A 17368-nucleotide genomic window follows, 5' to 3' on the forward strand; every position below is an offset into this window, starting at 1 on the left:
ATTAACAAAATCCTCACATTGTCCCGAACCATCCAGGCCTACAAAGAGAAAATCGTCCATTTATTGGGCCATTTCTTGACAGTGCAATCACCAATGTAAGGCTCACTCGAGGAACAAGCTGAAGTGTTTGAAGGCCTCACAGGAAAAGGAGTATCCCATAGGGAGCACTCAATTCATGTAAAATTGGTCTTCAAAAGAAAAGCCTGGTAGCTCAAAGTCCTCTGAATGGACCGGGTGAAGGTGGAATCTTGATTTAAAGTTGTATTTCACCATCTCTGCTTCTGGCCTACACATCCAGACTACCTTAACTGCTTGGTCAAAGGAGGTGTACCTGATCAAGCAAAAGTGCTCAGCAATTGCATCCCTTACTACCCCCTCTTCCTTGGGTATGAAAGACGATGGTTAACCCAGAACTTGCTGGCTGATTTCTTAGGAACCACACCCAAAGGGGGACCCTCAAATGTGGGACAGGCAGATATGTTATTAAGTGAAGCAGCTATGGAAGCCACCAACAGCAGCCTTTTCTGTTTTGTCCTAGTAGTGGGCATTGGAACACGGCGTACTTGCTCCAATGCCACAAACATGGGGCCATCATTCTCCTCATCTGAGGAAGACAAAGCAATGGTGGGTCTTGTAGGAGGAGGGCAGTTTACAGGCTTTTTTCCCATGAGTTTTCTCTCTCTCTTCTTGGGAGGCATTGCTGCTGCCCTGTGACAAAACCTCACTTCCACGCTATGGCAGTGCAACAACTAAAACTCCCCCCATCCAGGATGATATGCCAAGTGGCTACCTTTGGGAAAACCCCAAATGGCTACCAGGCCCACTAAACTGTCCTCTAAAGCTATACCATAAGGGCAGCGAGGCCTGGGCCTCACACCTAAAATGGCCACCAAGCTTACTACGACCCTTGCAAAATGAAACTGCCCTGAAGTGCTGCAAGACCTTGGGGCTGAACTCTAGAAGGGAGAAGGTGCTAAGCCACCAAGGGAGCAGGGGCTCAAGCCCTAAATGTGGCAAACATCCCTGGAGCCAAATACCCCCAAAGGGGGGGGCAATGACCATACCCCACAACATGGAGATGGGGTGCAAATTTCAAGCAACCCTCACACGTGGTCAGGGCACTGGCATGGTCTGAAGACAAATAGGCCACCACAGGTAAAACCCACCCAACCAGTTGACCCAACCTTGCTACTGCCAGACCACAAGCACCTGCAAATGCCTGCTGGCCAGACAAAGCACACAAGGCGGAACCGACAAACCGCTGCCACCATGCTTCCCTGAAGAAATTTAGAATACGCTCCACTAACACATCCATGGCTGCAGTGCCAAACTTGCACTTCACTCCACTCCTGAAGCAACCACTTCTGCACTGCCACTCTGCTCAGCCCTCTAAGGCAGGTGGCTGAAGCCACACAGTGTCCCACTGCCGTCCTGACACTCTGTTCAGCTGTCAAAGGCTCATGGTCAAGCATCCCACATCCATGGGCTGGGACAAAGGTGAGCATGATGGGTTCCTGCTCACTGAGCATGAGGCACAACTGGCATGCCGAGGGGCAGAGCAGCCATATAAAGCCTCCAGCTCCACCCTGGGCAAATACCTGGATTGCCAGAGTTCCTCATCCATGGAGGATGATTTATTGCATCTGGAGAAGTTTACAGGTCTATAGTAGATGCCGTTTGAAATTCTTTACATGTAATGACCAGAATCCAGGAGATCAAGAGCTCAGCAGGAGACTATGAATGAAGCCATGGACTCCTGACTGTTTCTCACATACAACGTAATCAGGTCTAAGAGAGAGAATTACCAAGTAGGTAGTCAAGGCAGAGGAAGTGGCACTCACACTGACCAGAAACTGCTTTTCCCATTTCTATGCCTAATAAATGTAGAAAGATAGGAGACTATAGCTTCCATTAAATGTGTCTACGCAGCAAAGGGACAGTTATAAAAAAAGGGTGCGTATGTCTGAATGCAAAGTATACTTCCTTATGTTATTCTCACTCAGTTCTATTGAATGTCCTCATGAGATAGATCCTGGTTTTATATAACATAAACATTATTTTTAATTCAGTTCACTTCCCATTATTACATGGTCAACTGACCTCTTTCAGTAGCACAATAGACTATAAACATTGCACATTTACTGACATAATGCCACTATTTTAACTCTGACCAGTACATGAGAAGAAAAGATTCTCAGGAAAAGTCAATAATGCCAAGAAAAGTAGAAGACCTAAAACAAGATGGCTTGACGCAATAGAAGAAGCCACGTCCTCCAGTTTCCAGGATCTGAGGAAGTCTGTTAATGCTAGGACATTTTTGGAGGTACTTCATTCATAGGGTCTTTATGACTTGGAGGTGACTTGACGGCACATAACACACGCTCTACACAATAATTGTTGTTGATGCTAAATTTCAAAATGGAATTAATGGGAAGTGAATAGAAGTTGCTGTTCTCCAAGGTGGTCATGGCCCCAGCAATGCAGAATGTCCTCTTAACTTGCTCAAATTAATAAACTTGGTGAAATTAAGCCACATGTTTATACAGAAATATGCTATTTAGAGCTTCCTTCAAAACAGCCTTGACTTTCTCATTCCTGAGGCTGTATATAAAAGGGTTCAAAAGTGGAGTCACCACCGTTGCCAGGATAGCAGCAACCTTATCAAAGGACAGGGAGTAGTTTTGGTTCGGGCGGACATACATGAAGATGGAACTTCCATAGACGATGGTGACCACAGTGATGTGAGAGGCACAGGTAGAAAAGGCCTTCTGCCTCCCTTGTCCAGATGGGAATTTGAGGATGGTGGAGATGATGTAGCTGTAAGATACCACAGTGAACGTCAAGGAGCTCAGGATCACTAGGGATGATATCAGGAAATCAAGGAGTTCTATGAAGTCAGTGTTCACACAGGCCACTTCCAACAAGGGTGCAATGTCACAAAAGAAATGGTTGATGGCATGCCGGCAGAAAGGAAGTCTGGTGACAATAACTGTGGGACAAAGGACTGACAAAAAGGCTCCCAACCAACATCCCAAAACCATTAAGAAGCAGACTCTTCCATTCATAATTACAGTGTATCTCAATGGGTTACAAATGGCCACGTAACGATCAAATGACATGACAGCTAAAAGGATGAATTCCACCAACCCTAGGAAGGAATAGAAATAAAGCTGGGTGATGCAGCCTGGGAAAGAAATGGTTTTCTTCTCAGCCAGAAGATTGGAGAGCATTTGGGGGGCAATAACTGTAGTGAAGAGGATGTCCAGGAAAGACAAGTTGCTAAGGAAGAAATACATGGGTGTGTGGAGACTTTGGTTGGTCCATATAAGGAAGAGAATGACTACATTTCCCATGAGGATGAGGAGGTAAGTTAGAAGCAGGACCAGAAAAAAGAAGATTTGCGTCTCAAGGTGTACTGGGAAAGATAGGAAGACAAATTCTTTAACAGATGATTGGTTGCCAGAGTCTGACTCCATTGTTTGTTCTTTCTGAAAAGACAAAACAGAAGGAATGAAGAACCTGGATGTGATCAGAGTTTCTGCTCATTCTAGGTAATTTTAATGGGATTTCTGCATTAAATGAAAATGCTAGGTAAAGAAATAATTAATAATGAAAAATATGAAATGAGTGTGAATGAAACAGATTTGTATGTAAATAGAACTTACAGGATTTTGGAAAAATCATGACTGTGTAGAACTTAAAGTCCATTAAGAAGAAATGCAGCAACATAAGTAAACAGAATATTACTACTACTACTACTACTATATACTGCTTATATACTGCTCTTCTAGACAGATTAGTGCCTCATCCATAGTGGTGAACAAGTTACTGTTATTATTATGCACACAGTGCAGCTGGGGAGCTGGAGCTGAGAGGAATGGTTTGCCCAAGGACATCTACTGACCTCATGGCAGTAGTGGGATTCGAATCAATAGAGTGCTGATTCGCAGCCGAACCACCTAACCACTGTGCTACAGCAGCTCTCCAGTTAGAATAGAATAGAATAGAATAGAATAGAATAGAATAGAATAGAATAGAATAGAATAGAAGATATTGGTAAGAAAGGAGGAGATGATTTACAGGTCATACGGAAGTACAACATTTCTTTATCAATGTCATGATATGCTTAGATTTAGTGAAACTTCTAAATTCAAGAGTGGGAACTCAACTAATTAAATTTAATAAATTCTTTGATTTTTGATGTGATAGGTACTATGGGACACAGTAAATACTATACCATTGGGACATCAATAATTTTGTGGGAGCACCCACACACAAAGCTGGGTGTGACATTGTTTCTTATACAAAATACAATACATGGTAGAAAATATTACAATAGGAACACTGTGAAGCTAAAGGAAGGTCAAACAGTAAAGTCATCATAGAAGCTTCACAAAGGTGAAACTCCCTTTCTCTCTGAACGTTTTTTAGCAGTTGAAGATCTTATTCATAAAGTAAGCCCACAAACAAGGTAAGAAGGCAATAGCTATCCTTTGCTGTTCACGCCGGGCAACTGATATTCAGTTGTGCACTATCTCTGAGCATAGGTCTTCTTCAGGCATTATATCTAATAGCAGATAGATTACTATGGTTTTATCTAATCTAAAGCTATTTGGCATCTATTACCACATCATTTGGGTGCAAATTCAATTCATTACTTTCTTTTGGCTGTCCTGAATCTACTGCTGATAAATTTAATGAATTACTCCAAGACTTTGTCTTATGGCAGAGGAAGAAAAGTTCACTCTACACACCTTCTCCACAACATGAAGAATGTATAAACTTGTATTAAATGCCCTGCACCAAGTAACTGATATGTCCTTTAATTAAAAAGCTGAAAATATACTTCCTTTGGAATTGTGCTCCAAGACTCAATCTTTTAGTCTTTCTTTTCTGTATTAGGATTGTATAAGAATTCCTTTCCTGTATCTGATCAATTACTTCCCATTCATATGCTTCCTTCCACCCATTCTGGAAGCCTTTCTCATGATTCGATCCAACACTATTTCATTTTAGGCTGAACTGTTTAGAAATCACTTTACCGGTGGGGTTGCAGGCTGCCATCCACCCTCTCGGTTGTTCGAAACTCTCCTTTATGGTAGAAGAGAGGATCAGTTGCCCATCCCAGGCAGTGAGTGATGTTTATGTCTGAGCGAGTGGGTCACAAAGTAGATGAAACTTCCTTGAAGCTGCTGTGGCAACTGAGTGGCCGGAGACTTTTTCACTGCCAGGGAACAAAGGAAAGGAGAAAGTAGGCAAGAATGGTCCTCTAACAATTGATTTTTGGGAGCCTTGCTTCAGTTGGGTTTGAAATGTGTAGTACAAGCTGAGGGTTCTGCTGTACCTGTAATGTCTCAGTGCCAGCTGTTTACAACAGTCTTCATCCTAGATCGGCTTTGCTGAGAGTGTGGAAACACCACACACTGATTATCTTGCATTGCAAACAGATTTAGGGTCTAGTACGTGTTTTGAAAATGGCAATTACTTTAGCTATTAATCTTAAATTTTAGAATAAGTTTTGTCTCCTACACAGATACACACAGTGGAGCCATGGATTAGGCAGCTGTTTACTGTAAAATTCATTTATCTGATTAAATAGCATCTTATCTCAAGTCGCAGTTGACTGCTGAACATCATTAGAATCTCTCTATAGTTTAACACAATATATATTAAGGAACACTAACTCACTTTATCAATGTGACCATAGGCTGATACCTGTTTGATCAACTTCTTGTACTAGGAAGTGATGCTTCTAACTAGATAAGAGTGGCCGTAAATACAAGTTAGTTCAAACTTCCTTGAGGTCCACATTCATATGGTGAAGCTGTCAAATTCATTTATCTAACTAAATAGCATCCTGTCTCATGTTGCAGTTGACTGCAGGGCATCATTAGAATCTCTCTACAGTTTAACACAACATATATAATTAGGAACAACTGACCCACCTTATCAATGTGACCATAGGCTGATGCTTACTTAAGGCAATATTGGACTGTTCAATGCGATCTGGTTGATGAACTTCTTGCCCTAGGAAGTGATCTTCTAGCTAGATTAGAGTGGCCCCAATTACAAGTTAGTACAAACTTCATTGAGGTCCACATTCATATGGTGACGCAATTGGAAACTTTCTAAAACCTTCTGGAAACCATGGGAAAGAACATCTGTCATATTTATGATGCTGAAGGATGCTTTTTGCTGGAGTTGGTACCACTACAGCAGCAATGGAAGGAGTGGAAGTAATATTAAAATTCTTCTATAGTATATAAGTCAGGAGGGGAACATCTAAGCAAATTATGTTTGAAACATAATTTCAAGCATTCATTCGGCAGGAAGTCTGAAGATGTGAGGATTTCTTGGTGTACAGAGGCGCAGTCTCCTCCTTAGTCAAAACAATCACGTCTTGATTCTAATGGTTTCACTCTTTATTTCTCCTCTTCTCCTTTTTCTTTCCATCTATTCCCCTTTCCCTGACTTCATTATGCACATCTCCATTCTTACTGGTTTGGAACACCTGACTTACCAGTTGCTTCACTTGCTTCTCATCTCCAAGGGATTTAACTCATAAGGAGTTTCATGGTTCTCATGAGGCCAATTTGAGAAGCATTTCTAGGTCGCAGACCTATATTTTATTTTTTTAACAGCATGATTTTTAGTCAGTGGAGATTCATATGGGAAATGGTTTGACTGGAAAAGCCAGATTTGCAGAAAGAAAGGGAGAAGGAACACTGGTCTTTTCACTGAGTAGTTCTTAGGGCAAGAGCAGAATTGGGTTACTTCTTAACTTTTTATGCAACCATTTCTATAAGTCACCTTGCAAAAATAGCCAAAAGACTGAGAAAAAATGTTGAAAATAAATATACGTAGGGTGTAAAGCTCAGGAATGCTGTATCCCATAAAAACCTTTCAAATATGGAAAGAGGAAGATGGTGAGTTGCCTTCTGAACTTATTCCAGATTTGTGTTGGGCCGCAGATTGGATATACAAAAGGAGGCGGTCCCACAGACCTGGCTAAAATTTGTTAGGTTTTGCTTCTATCGCTTGATGTCTTCTGCTGCTTTGGCTCAGCAGAATAAAGGCACGTTTTATCAAAGCACAGAAGTCTGGGCCCATACATACCTCTGATAGTAACAGACAGAGGCACAACCATTCGACAGTTACCTTCCTGTGTCCTTTCCTGGGCATACCTGACCCTCACTCAAAAGGACGTCGATTTCAGCACTGGCAACGAGAATCTTTTATTCCGAAAATGAAATCACTGATACAAAATCTGATTTGGTTTGCTGCTGAAACACACACACATAGTAGCATACAACAAAATATAAAGCCAAACCAACTAATATCCCCCTCCCCCATCAGAATGAAGAGGCAGACACAGAGTGGGGAACTGAATGGCCGCTTTATTAAAATCACAACAACGGATCTGTAACCAAGGCAAGGGCCTAACGAATGGTATAGGTCAGGCCCTGAGGTCATCCTGGGCCTCTGTCCTGACCTATCTGGGCAAACCACTCACTTTCCTGGGTGCGAGCCTTCCATCGTATGGCCGGGACCCTGTCTCACCAGGCAAAGTGGTTTACCCCTTTAAAGTTTCCCCACTCAGGTGTAAAGCTTGGGGAGGACTGGCTTGTTCAAGGATTCCTCACCAGGGCATCTGTCCTCACGACTGGAGCATGAAGCAGCCATCTGCTCCTGACAGACCCCAATTCCTCACCAATGGGGATATTTCAAGGGTGTTCACCAGCCCACACATTTTCCTGTAACTTCTAACCTACCCCTACCGAGGCCAAGCCTCAAATTTGGCCTTAGTGTCCCACAGATGACTTGAAACCAACCTGAGCCCTTGCTGCAAATTCTCCAGAAATATGTTGTTCCCCTCGGTAGAGGTTTGAAAGTTTGGTTCTAATGAATTTGACACCTGTCAAGCTCAATTTGTTGACTACATGAACTACCACCATATTGTTGCACCAAAAAGTGTGGTCCTCAACCTTGCTCCCCCACAAGTGAACCTCCATCAACATTGGGAAAAATTCAAGGAATGTTAGGTCTCTGTTGAGACCCACCTTATACCAAAGCAGCTGACCATTAGGCTGCACACCAATCCCCTCAGAGATAAACCTCCAAACCAGTCAAACTTGAGGATTCAGAGGAAAACTGCAGTTCCCCTTCCACTAACAGGTCCTGTCTCCAGAAGTTAACTCCACTGGTGTCCTCTAAAAATTCTGCCCTAAGTCCTCTCTCATGCCAGCAGTAAACTTCAGCGGATGGTGTGGAAGCCTGAGGGCACCCATTGTATCACAGAGGCATCTGAGAAACACCCTGCTTGGGGCAACCACCCTGCAAGAGGTGACTCACTATCTGCTGGATTTCCCATAAGTAAACATTCCATTTCCCACTTACGTTATCCAGTCGAGCCTTGAAGTCCTGGAACTTATTGGCTGGAAACTGTGAGGTCTGCCTAACCGTGTCCTGCTCAGTCCTTAAGAATGTAAGGAACTGTAATGTGCCTTCTTTTTTTCTCATGGGCAAGGGGGACTTCAAGCTCCCAAGTAAGATTAGCAATATCCTCCAAGAGGCGGGTACACTGTCACGTACCAATCAGGCCCACAAAAAGAAAATCATCGAGTTATTGGTTCATGTCTTGACAGTCTAGCCACCAATGTAAGGCCCGCACAAGGAACATGCTAAATTGTTTGACAGCTTCACAGGAGATTGAGTATCCAATAGGGAGCACCCTATCCATGTAAAATTGGTCCTTAAAAGAAAAAGCCCAGTAGCTTAAAGTCCTCTGGATGGACCATAAGAAGACAGAATGCTGACAAAATGTCACATTTAGCTTCTCTGCTCCTGGCCCACACCTCCCTCTACCTTGATCATTTGTTCAAAGGAGGTGTACCTGACTGAGCACAAGTGCTCAGGAATTGCATCTTTTACTGACCCCTCCCCTTGAGTATGAAAGATGATGGATAAGCCAGAACTCACCAGCTGATATCGTAGGAACCACACCCAAAGGAAAGACCCTCAAATACAGGACAGACAGATAAGGGAATGGCCCCAGTACCCTGCCTTTGGCACATACCTTTGTTATTTTTGATTGCATTACATTTTCCATGCCAACTGCTGAACATAGGTTGGATGACATGACGCGGCATCTAGGACCCTGAAACAAGAGCCGGAAACCAAAAGTAAAATCATTTAACAAGAACTGGGTGTCAGCTTGCTTGAGGTAATCAGCCACCATGGCCTCAAGTACCTTTAGATTTATTGGGCTGGGGTCCTTTCCCAGAGATTTCACCCCACAGGACTGCAATCATGCTTAATGAATGACTTCTATCACTTGCAGGTCATAAACAGGTGGGGTCCCCTACATATTGAGTACTCATGCTCGAACCTACATGCTGTCCTGCTGCACACCCCATTGGGAGAAAAACTCCCACCAAAGCACCCGGGGCTTGAACCGACTGCCCCATGGGGGTGCAGGCGCCAGGTGCTGTGGTGGTCCAATGCACAGGTTGTCCACTATCAGAACAGTCACCAGCATTAGGCCATGCCAGGGACATTACTTGCAGGCAAAGCTGCTGCTGCTCTTGGTCCAAAGGCATGGAAGGATTACGGGTGGCATGCATTCAGAATTCTTCGATATATTGCAGCCAAGCTGTAACAACAAAACCTGACTACCCCTTTTATATGATGTCCATATATTGAAACAGGAGTGCCTCCCTCCAAGGCTGGGTGCGGGCAATAACATCTGTATAAATCAGGAACTCAGAGACCCAGTTAGCCCAGGTCCTGTCGACTTTGTGGTGCTCAAGAAGCTCTTTATCCCCATCATCCAGCTCATCTTTACCCTTCTTCTGCAGCTCCCTGAAGAGAAGGGCAAAGATGTCCACACATTCCTCCTTGAGGATTTTCTCCCTTGTTGCTGGGAAAAGGTGATCACCTAGTGGCATTGCTGTGTCACCAAAAGGCAAAGCCCTAAAAGGCATCATCCCATAATTAGCCCAAGGAGTCCCGTAAAATGAACCCCAAGGCGCCACCATCAGCATTCCCACCTGAGCCTGTGATGTAACAGGTGGCCAACCAGCTGCCTCTATCAGGAATCCCATGAAGGACAGATGATCTAATTGTGGCCACCCACATGAAATATTCTCAGACTGCGAGGTGCCTGCCTGACTGCAAACAGGCTGAAGCACACCTGAGGACACTGGGGCAGGAGCCTGACCCCAGGGCTCCCATGGCCATGCATACCCCTGATGAGACCAAATGGTCTTGCCATCCATCTCCAGAGGCTGCACTGTCAATGCCATCTGGCATTCTGCTGCCTAGCCTCCCTTGCCCAACAGCGGGCCAGCCTCTTCCAGTGGGCCCTCCAGAACTTGACCGCTGATTCTATCACCCTCAGGGATGCTGGATGGGCCTCCCAATCCTGTAGAGCCTTCCAGAGCTGACAAACTAGACAGTATGTCATAAAGTGAAGCTATCCTGGAAGCCGTCACAAGACACTTCAAAATTTCCCAGTGGCTGAAGACATCATCCTCCTCTTCCAAGGAGGAAAAAAAATGAGGTGTCTTTTAGGCAGAGGGCACTTTTCGGGCTGTTTATCCTTGGATATTCCCTCTCACTTCTTGGGAAGCATTGCTGCTGCCCTGTGACAAAATACGACTTCCGCTCTGTCACTGCAACAGCTAAAACTCCTTCCCCCAGAAAGGTATGCCAAATAGCCAGCCACCCTTGAGAAAATCAAAAATAGCCCCCGGGACCCTTACAAAATGGTCTCTGGGCCCACTAAACCATCCTCCACAGCTACACCTTAAGGGCAGTGAGGCCTGGGGCTCACGCCTAAAAAGGCCACCATGTCCTACAAAATGGCTCATGGGCCTATTCTGCCCTATGTAAAACTGAAGTGCCCTGAAAAGCTGCAAGACCTTGGAGCTGAACCCCAGAGGGGAGAAGGCACTAAGCCACCAAGGGACTAGAGGCCCAAGCCCTAAATGTGGCACAAATACCCAATAAGGAGGGGCAACCATCCTACCCCACAATGGGGTTAATGGAGTGCAACAGTCAAGCAACCCCCACACTTGGTCAGGATGCGGACATGGTCTGAAGACCATTGTTCGCTGCAGGTGAAATCTCCCAACCAGGACACCCTTGCTGCTGCCAGCTCCCAAGTGCCCCAGATGCTTATCGGCCACACGATCTGCACAAGATGGGCCTGACAATCCACCGTTGTTGTGTTCCCGTGGCAACATCTAGAATGCACTCTGCTGCCACAGGCACTGCTACAAATGCTGTGTCCGACTCCACTCCTGAAGCAACCATTGCTGCCCCACAACTCTGCTCTGCCCTCTAAGGCAGATGGCTGATCCTCTCATGTCCTTGGACTGGGAGAGAGATGAGCATGATGTGTTCCCTTTCACTGAACATGAGGTGCAACTGGGACACGAAGGGGCAGAGCAGCCTTATAAAACTTCTGGCTCCACCTCCCAGCACGTACCCGGATGCCTGGGATGACGCCGTCTGCCTCTCTCCTCCACGGAGGCAAATTACATCTCCCAGCCAAAGTGGCTGTTGCTACACACACACACACACACACACACACACACACACACACACACACACACACACACACATAGTAGCATGCACCAAAATACAAAGCCAAAACAAATAACATAGTATGCATTCTAAAAAGCAAATGCAGAAGTTTCTGATACTAGTGTACAACCTCTCCTCATCCTATATATATCTGTGATGATCTTTCTGTAATATATATATATATATATATATATATATATATATATATATATATATGCGCATCTGGAGAAGTTCACACGGCTATAGTAGATGCCGTTTGAAAGTCTTTACATGTAATGACCAGATTCAGGAGATCAACAGCACAGCAAGAGGCTATGATTGAAACCACATACAATGTGATCAGATCAAAGAGAGATAATTACCAAGTAGGTCGTCGAGGCAGAGTAAGTGGCATTTGCCCTGTCCAGAAACTGCTGCCCCCTTTTCTATGCCTAATATGTGTAGAAAGTTGGAGAGTAAAATGTGTCTACACAGCAAAGGGCCAGTAAAATGAAAGGGTTCGTGTGTCTGAATGCAAAGTCTGCTTCCTCATGTTACTCTCACTCAATTCTATTGAATGTCCATGTGAGATCGGTCCTGGTTTTATATAACATAAACGTTAATTCAATTCACTTCCCATTATTACATGGTCAACTGACCTCTTTCAGTAACACAATATACAATAAACATTTACTGTTATAATGTCAGTATTTATGTTGAACAATGCCACGTGGATTTATCAATTTTGCCTCTGACCGGGTCATGAGAAGACAAGATTCTCTGGAAAAGTCAATAATGGTAAGTAGAAGGCAGTAGGAAATGAGGAAGTCCAAAAACGAGATGGCTTGACTCAATAAAAGAAGCCACATCCTCCAGTTTGCAGTATCTGAGCAAGTCTGTGAACGATAGGACATTTTGGAGGTATTTCTTTCATAGGGTCGCCATAAGTCATAGGCGACTCTTAAAAATAAATAAATAAGATTTTATTTAGAAAAAAAGTTAGCAATAACAATTGAAAGTGCATAGAACCTTATACATAATAAATTAGGCTACACTGGAAAGAAGATATAAAATATAAAGAAAAGTAAAAGATAAGTAAAAGATATATAATAATATAGTAACAGATCTGAGCTACATGAAAGATAGCATCAAAATATAATACATAACTGAACATTATAGTTTTTCTCTTCCCTCACTTCTATTATAAAATAAAACAAAGAACTATAATATTTCCAAATATATCTGATAACCCATTTCTTTCTCTTTCTTTCTTTCTTTCTTTCTTTCTTTCTTTCTTTCTTTCTTTCTTTCTTTCTTTCTTTCTTTCTTTCTTTCTTTCTTTCTTTCTTTCTTTCTTTCTTTCTTTCTTTCAAGGGGGGATTCAGCATAGGTGGAACTTTTACCGTTTTGTATTCTACCATATATTCTATTAACTGTTAGTCTATCTGTTATTAATTGTACATTCTAAATCTGATTGTTAGACCTATTGTATATATTAAAAATTGATCCTATCATGCAAAAAGAATAAACAATAAAAGAACATACTAGGAATATTATAAAAAGAGCACTATTAAATGAAGGAAATAATAATTTCAATGGTATATAAATTACATTAATTATCAAAATAAATTTTCCCTGTCATCTCCAGTATGACACATCTGAGTAAGATAATTGAAAATATATTAATAAAATTTGTCACAAGTTGAAACTCCAACCATTTTACTTTCAACATATTACGCAGGCTAATAAAGTTTAATATCTTAGATTATTCGTTTGATTATTTTATTTAACTGCAAATCAAATTAATATTGATTATACATGCCAAATTTAACAAAATTCATCCAATCATACAAAAAACCCCCCAAATCCACAGAAATTAGAATGGTATTAATGAGAAAGGAGAGAGAGTTGCATAACATAATTATTCAAATCAAGTGTAATTGTAAGTAAGGCGACTTGATGGCATTTACATGGACTCTATCCTCAGGCCCTATGCCACCAGCACACCCAGCTATTTACGGGACACCACTGACTTCCTCAGGAAAATACAGTCCATTGACAACCTACCAGATGAGACCATCCTAGCAACCATGGATGTGGAGGCTTTATACACCAATATCCCACATGCAGATGGACTGCTAGCTATAGGGAATACTATCCCGGACAAAACCACAGCACACCTCGCCACTGAATTTTGTCACTTCGTACTCACTCACCATTACTTCGAATCTGGTGACAACTTATATCTACAGATTAATGGTACAGCCATGGGCACACGCATGGCACCACAATATGCTAACATATTCATGGCGGACTTGGAACAACACTTCCTCAGCTCCCATCCACTGGAACCACTACTATACTTAAGATTCCTGGATGACATCTTCATCATTTGGACCCATGGGAAGGAAGATCTTGAGAGATTTCATCAGGACTTCAATAACTTTCACCCTACTATCAACCTAAGCCTGGACCACTCTACACAACAGGTACACTTCCTGGACACCACTGTACAACTACATAACGGATGAATAAATACCACCTTATACTGGAAACCAACAGACCGATACTCATATCTACATGTCTCCAGCTACCACCCTAAACATACCACTCGGTCTATTGTCTACAGCTAAGCCTTACGTTACAACCGTATCTGCTCCAATGCTCTCGACTGAGACTCATACTTAAGAGATTTACAACAAGCATTTTTGGGACTACAGTACCCACCAAATGAAGTGAAGAAACAAATCAACAGAGCCAGACTAGTACCCAGAAACAGTCTGCTCCAGGACAAACCTAAAGGAACTAACAACAGAACACCACTGGTTGTCACCTATAGCTCCCAGCTCAAACCCATCCAACGTATCATCAGTGAGCTACAACCCATCCTGGAAAATGATACCTCTCTCCCAGAAGCCCTGGGTGGAAGACCTTTTCTTGCCTACAGACAGCCCCCCAACCTTAAACGACTTCTCACTCACAACCATGAATCGGCCAGCAGAGTCACCAGCACAGGTACCAGGTCCTGCAACAGACCCAGATGCCAGCTCTGCCCCTATATCTACCCAGGGAATACAATTACAGGACCCAATGGCATCAACTACACTGTCTCTGGCTCTTACAGCTGCTCATCCTCCAATCTGATATATGCCCTCATGTGTCAACAATGTCCTTCTGCTCTGTACATTGGACAAACCAGCCAACCTCTACGCAAAAGAATAAATGGACACAAATCTGACATTAGAAATGGAAACATCCAGAAACCAGTGGGAGAACACTTCAATCTACCAGGACATTCCATCAAAGACTTAAAGGTCGCTGTAGTTCAACAGAAACCTTTCAAAAGCAAAATCCAACGGGAGGCTGCTGAACTGGAATTCATATGCAAATTTGACTCTGTCAAGCTGGGACTGAATATGGACTATGAATGGTTATCACATTATCACAGGTAACAGATTTCCTTTACAGAGGCGGGGTCTGGGGGAGCTCAGTGGCACCTGGCGTGGGCTTTCGGGGACCACAGATCTCTTTGTCAGATGCATCTGCCAGGGAGAGCTGTGGTTGTCGAAGGCTCATACTGCATTGGAGTTGGATGGTCTAGCTGTTTGGCTGCTACAAACTAACAGGGAAACTCCTTTGAAGCCAACTGATCCACACACCACAAGGAGATGTTTACATATACTAGCAAAGGAATGTTTTGGTTGCACCCTCCCCCCTAATTGCCTCTTCTCTCTCCTCCTCTTCTCCTCCCTCCTCTTCTATATTTGACCAGTCTCTGTATCATGCATCTGACGAAGAGAACTTGATTCTCAAAAGCTTATGCTACAATAAAACTGGTTAGTCTTAAAGGTGCTACTGGACTATTTTTGATGTTGTTGATGCTGAATTTCAAAATGGAATAAATGGAAAGGGAATAGAAGTTGCTGTTCTCCAAGGTGCTCACAGCCCCAAGAATGCAGAATGTTCGCTTAACTTGCTTAAATTAAAAAATAAACTTGGTGAAATTAAGTCACATGTTCATACAGAAATATCCTATTTAGGGATTCCTTCAAAACATCTTTGACTTTCTCATTCCTGAGGCTGTATATAAAAGGGTTCAAAAGTGGGGTCACCACTGTTGTCAGGACAGCAGCAACCTTATCAAAAGCCAGGGAGTAGCTTTGGTTTGGACGGACATACATGAAGATGGAACTTCCATAGGCGATGGTGACCACAGTGATGTGAGAGGCACAGGTAGAAAAGGCCTTCTGCCTCCCTTGTCCAGATGGGATTTTGAGGATGGTGGAGATGATGTAGCTGTAAGATACCACAGTGAGCATCAAAGAGCTGAGGACAACTAGAGAAGACATCAGGAAATCAAGGAGTTCTATGAAGTGAGTGTTCACACAGGCCACTTCCAACAAGGGTGCAATGTCACAAAAGAAGTGGTTGATGGCATGCCGGCAGAAAGGAAGTCTGGAGACAACAACTGTAGGACAAAGGACTGACAGAAAGGCTCCCACCCAACATCCCAAAACCATTAAAAAGCAGACCCGTCCATTCATAATTACAGTGTATCTCAGTGGGTTACATATGGCCACATAACGATCAAATGACATGACAGCTAAAAGGATGAATTCCACCGTCCCCAGGAAGAAATAAAAATAAAGCTGGGTGATGCAGCTAGGGAAAGAAATGATTTTCTTCTCAGCCAGAAGATTGGAGAGCATATGGGGGGCAATTACTGTAGTGAAGAGGATGTCCAGGAAAGACAAGTTGCTGAGGAAGAAATACATGGGCGTGTGGAGACTTTGGTTGGTCCATATAAGGCAGAGAATGACTACATTTCCCATGAGGGTTAGGAGGTAAGTGAGCAGCAAGACCAGAAAGAAGAAGATCTGCATCTCACGGTGTACTGGGAAAGACAGGAAGACAAATTCTTTAACAGATGATTGGTTGCCAGAGTCTAACTCCATTCTTTGTTCTCTCTGAAAATACAAAACAGAAGGAATGAAGAACAGTTATGTGATCAGAGTTGCTATTCATTCTAGATAAAAGGACTTGGGATTTTTGCATTAAATGAAAATGCTAGGAAAAGAAATTATTAATAAAGAAAAATTTGAAATGATTGTCAACTGGCTTTAATTATGGCATTTAGGAACGATCCTGAATATGTATACTTTAAGAGCCATTAAGAAGAAATACAGCAGTATAATAATATAATATAATATAATATAATATAATATAATATAATATAATATAATATAATATAATATAATATAATATAATATAATATAATATAATATAATATAATATAATATAATATAATATAATATAATCATGGGAGATATTGGTAGAATATCAGTGGTTCCTGGTGGTGGTCCCTGGCCCCAGGAAGGCTCGATTGGCCTCAACCAGGGCCAGGGCCTTTTTGGTCCTGGCCCCGACCTGGTGGAACTCTCTGTCTGAGGTCACCCGGGCCCGCCAAGATCTTTTCTCCTTCAGGTGGGCCTGTAAGACGGAGATGTTCTGCCAGGCGTATGGTTGAGGCCATCAGGGTTTCCACCAAATGAGCCTCTCTTTTATACAGTGATCAGGTGTTTTATTAGAAAGCTGTGTTAATTGATTGTGATTTTATTGAGTATATTTTATCTTCTTTTGTGACCCACCCTGAGCCTGCTTGCAGGGAGGGTGGGATATAAATATAAATATAACAACAACAACAACAACAACAACAGCAACAACAACAGAAAAAGGAGGAGATGATTATAAAACTGTATAAAACTGTAAATAAAACAGTAAATAAAACAGTTTAATATAA

The 17368-nt window shown here is 42.8% G+C and overlaps 2 protein-coding genes across 2 annotated transcripts; both read right to left on the reverse strand.

The window, feature by feature from the left end:
- Nucleotides 1-2525: 2525 nt before the first annotated feature.
- Nucleotides 2526-3455, reverse strand: LOC129339892 (olfactory receptor 6M1-like). Its single transcript, XM_054994466.1, has one exon. It carries the CDS (start codon nucleotides 3351-3353, stop codon nucleotides 2526-2528), a length of 828 nt encoding a protein of 275 aa, XP_054850441.1. The 5' UTR covers nucleotides 3354-3455.
- Nucleotides 3456-9680: 6225 nt separating this feature from the next.
- On the reverse strand, nucleotides 9681-16511 carry LOC129339893 (olfactory receptor 6M1-like). Its single transcript, XM_054994467.1, has 3 exons — nucleotides 15613-16511; nucleotides 10807-10845; nucleotides 9681-9972 (listed from the first exon to the last, which is right to left on the reverse strand). The coding sequence occupies exons 1-3, from the start codon at nucleotides 16449-16451 to the stop codon at nucleotides 9681-9683; spliced, it is 1170 nt and encodes a 389-aa protein (XP_054850442.1). The 5' UTR covers nucleotides 16452-16511.
- Nucleotides 16512-17368: the final 857 nt, after the last annotated feature.

This window comes from Eublepharis macularius, chromosome 12 (assembly GCF_028583425.1).
Source record: "Eublepharis macularius isolate TG4126 chromosome 12, MPM_Emac_v1.0, whole genome shotgun sequence".
Classification (NCBI taxonomy): Eukaryota; Metazoa; Chordata; class Lepidosauria; order Squamata; family Eublepharidae; genus Eublepharis; species Eublepharis macularius.

What these genes read in the sequence shown, in the direction of transcription:
- LOC129339892 (XM_054994466.1), bottom strand. Translation starts at nt 3,353, where the DNA reads ATGGGAAATGTAGTCATTCTCTTCCTTATATGGACCAACCAAAGTCTC.
- LOC129339893 (XM_054994467.1), bottom strand. Translation starts at nt 16,451, where the DNA reads ATGCAGATCTTCTTCTTTCTGGTCTTGCTGCTCACTTACCTCCTAACC. An exon ending in GTCAAAGATGTTTTGAAGGA is followed by an intron (nt 10,846 to 15,612) that starts ATCCCTAAATAG and finishes AGGACATGGTGG; the next exon opens with CCTTTTTAGGCGTGAGCCCC. An exon ending in CAGGCCTCACTGCCCTTAAG is followed by an intron (nt 9,973 to 10,806) that starts GTGTAGCTGTGG and finishes GATGCCTTTTAG; the next exon opens with GGCTTTGCCTTTTGGTGACA.